Source organism: Brassica napus, chromosome C9, assembly GCF_020379485.1.
Source record: "Brassica napus cultivar Da-Ae chromosome C9, Da-Ae, whole genome shotgun sequence".
NCBI lineage: Eukaryota > Viridiplantae > Streptophyta > Magnoliopsida > Brassicales > Brassicaceae > Brassica > Brassica napus.
Genome location: NC_063452.1, coordinates 8,753,601 through 8,755,588, shown reverse-complemented (window position 1 = coordinate 8,755,588; position 1,988 = coordinate 8,753,601). Strand labels below are relative to the sequence as shown.

At 34.3% G+C, this 1,988-nt stretch overlaps 1 protein-coding gene across 1 annotated transcript; it reads left to right on the top strand.

Annotated features, from left to right (window-relative positions):
* The first annotated feature begins 317 nt into the window (after positions 1–317).
* LOC106357822 (bZIP transcription factor 2) lies at positions 318–1,777 on the top strand. Its single transcript, XM_013797522.3, has one exon. The coding sequence runs from the start codon at positions 1,040–1,042 to the stop codon at positions 1,544–1,546; it is 507 nt and encodes a 168-aa protein (XP_013652976.2). The 5' UTR covers positions 318–1,039; the 3' UTR covers positions 1,547–1,777.
* The last annotated feature ends 211 nt before the right edge of the window (positions 1,778–1,988 follow it).

Genomic DNA, 1,988 nt, shown 5'->3' with positions numbered 1-1,988 from the left:
CCTCCGTTCCCGAAAGTAAGATGTTTTAGATTTTTTTCTTGTTCCACAAAGATATATTTTCTATATTGTTAAGGTACTTTTTTATAATTTTAAGGAACATTAATTGAGAATATTTGAATTGATTAAATTTTATTGGTGGAAAGTTATTGGAAAGTGTATAAGAAAGTAAAAAATAAATTAAATTATAAACATTTATTAAATTCTTAATAAATGTGCATACTCTAAAAAATTTTACTTTAAGGAACAGAGGAGTATCATTTAATCTTGATTTTTGGTCAACATTTACCTATGTAGCATTAATCACACCATTAATTACATCACTCAAAATCTACACTTACCATTAATAAATTTTATATTTCCAAAATAGGTTTACAAAAAAAAAGTACAACCACCTACCGATATTGTAATTAAAATAAATAAAATCATTTAAATTTGTACAAAATGATAAAACAATGGGCGGTCTTCCAGAACCACCATCCATTATTTCATATAGAAAAATAAATAATCAAGTGGATGCATGGAACTTGGCTTCTATATAATCCACATCAAACCCTTCATCAAAAACCTCTTTCCCCTTCACACATCTTCTCTTCCTTATCTCCAAATTCTTTACGTGTTTTTCTGTTTTTGTTCTTATATTTAGAAATCTCCTCTGTTTTCTTCTTCACAACATATCAAACAAACAAAACTCCTTTTCCTCTGTTTCTTCCCGACAACATATCAAACACAAAAACTCAGACCCTTTGATGATCGGACACTGATGACTCCCGTTCTCTGCGAAATCTTGCTCTCTGGGCTCACGGTTAAATCTGCTCTCTGCCGTAGAACCCATCTCGTTCAATCTTTCTCCGTCGTCTTCCTCTACTGGTTTTACAACGTTTCATGAATTGTTGAAAACTCCCAAAGCTAATCCTTAATTACAAAATATATATTCATTGCTTTTCAGACAAATCTAAGAAACCATCAAAAACAAATCTGTCCTTTTTTTTTTAGTTCTTGTAATAATTTTCTTTGTTAAACCCTTTTCGGCGGAATAAAAATGGCGTCATCTAGCAGCATATACCGGAGCTCTAGCTCTTCCGACGGCGGAAACCCATCTGGCTCCGTCGTCGCCGTCGACGACCGAAAGCGTAAGAGAATGCTATCGAACCGTGAATCTGCACGTAGATCAAGGATGCGTAAACAGAAACACGTCGACGATCTAACGGCTCAGATCAATCAGCTTTCGAACGACAACCGTCAGATCTTGACGAGTCTCACCGTCACTACTCAGCTTTACACGAAGATCCAAGCGGAGAACTCCATCTTGACCGCTCAGATGACGGAGCTGAGCACCAGACTCGAGTCTTTGAACGAGATCGTCGATCTCGTGACGACCACCAACGGTGGTGTCGATCAGATCGACGGCTGTGGATTCGATGATCGTACGGTTGGGATTAATTGCGACGGTTATTACGATGATATGATGAGCGGCGTTAATCCTTGGGGTGGTTCGGTTTACTCTAACCAACCCATCATGGCTAATGATATGATGAATATGTATTAAATTAAAATTAATTATAAAAGCTAGTACTATTGCCCCCTTTTTGTTTCATTTTTTAAGTTTAGCTTTTGTGTTTGGGTTGTTGTGGAGATGTAATTATCGTATGCATCTTGATTGGTTGGAAGGATAAATAAACTTATATATTGGGGGCATATATATAAGCTATCCTTTGTCATGTATTGGTGTGTGCTTTTTTGTTTAATTAATAATATAAATTATAAATTTTATAATTGATATGATTATGTTATCATCATTTGTCCCCATTCCCCCCTGGTATACCTAGTTTTTTTTTGTATCGGAGTATTGTAGTGAATCCTTTTTAATCAACATGAATATCATTAAAACAATTATTAGTGTGATTTAAAATTAAACAGCGATATTTAATGATAGTTATATAAAATAATATAGTTTTCTTAGAATGTTTCATGGAAAACATTTTTTGATT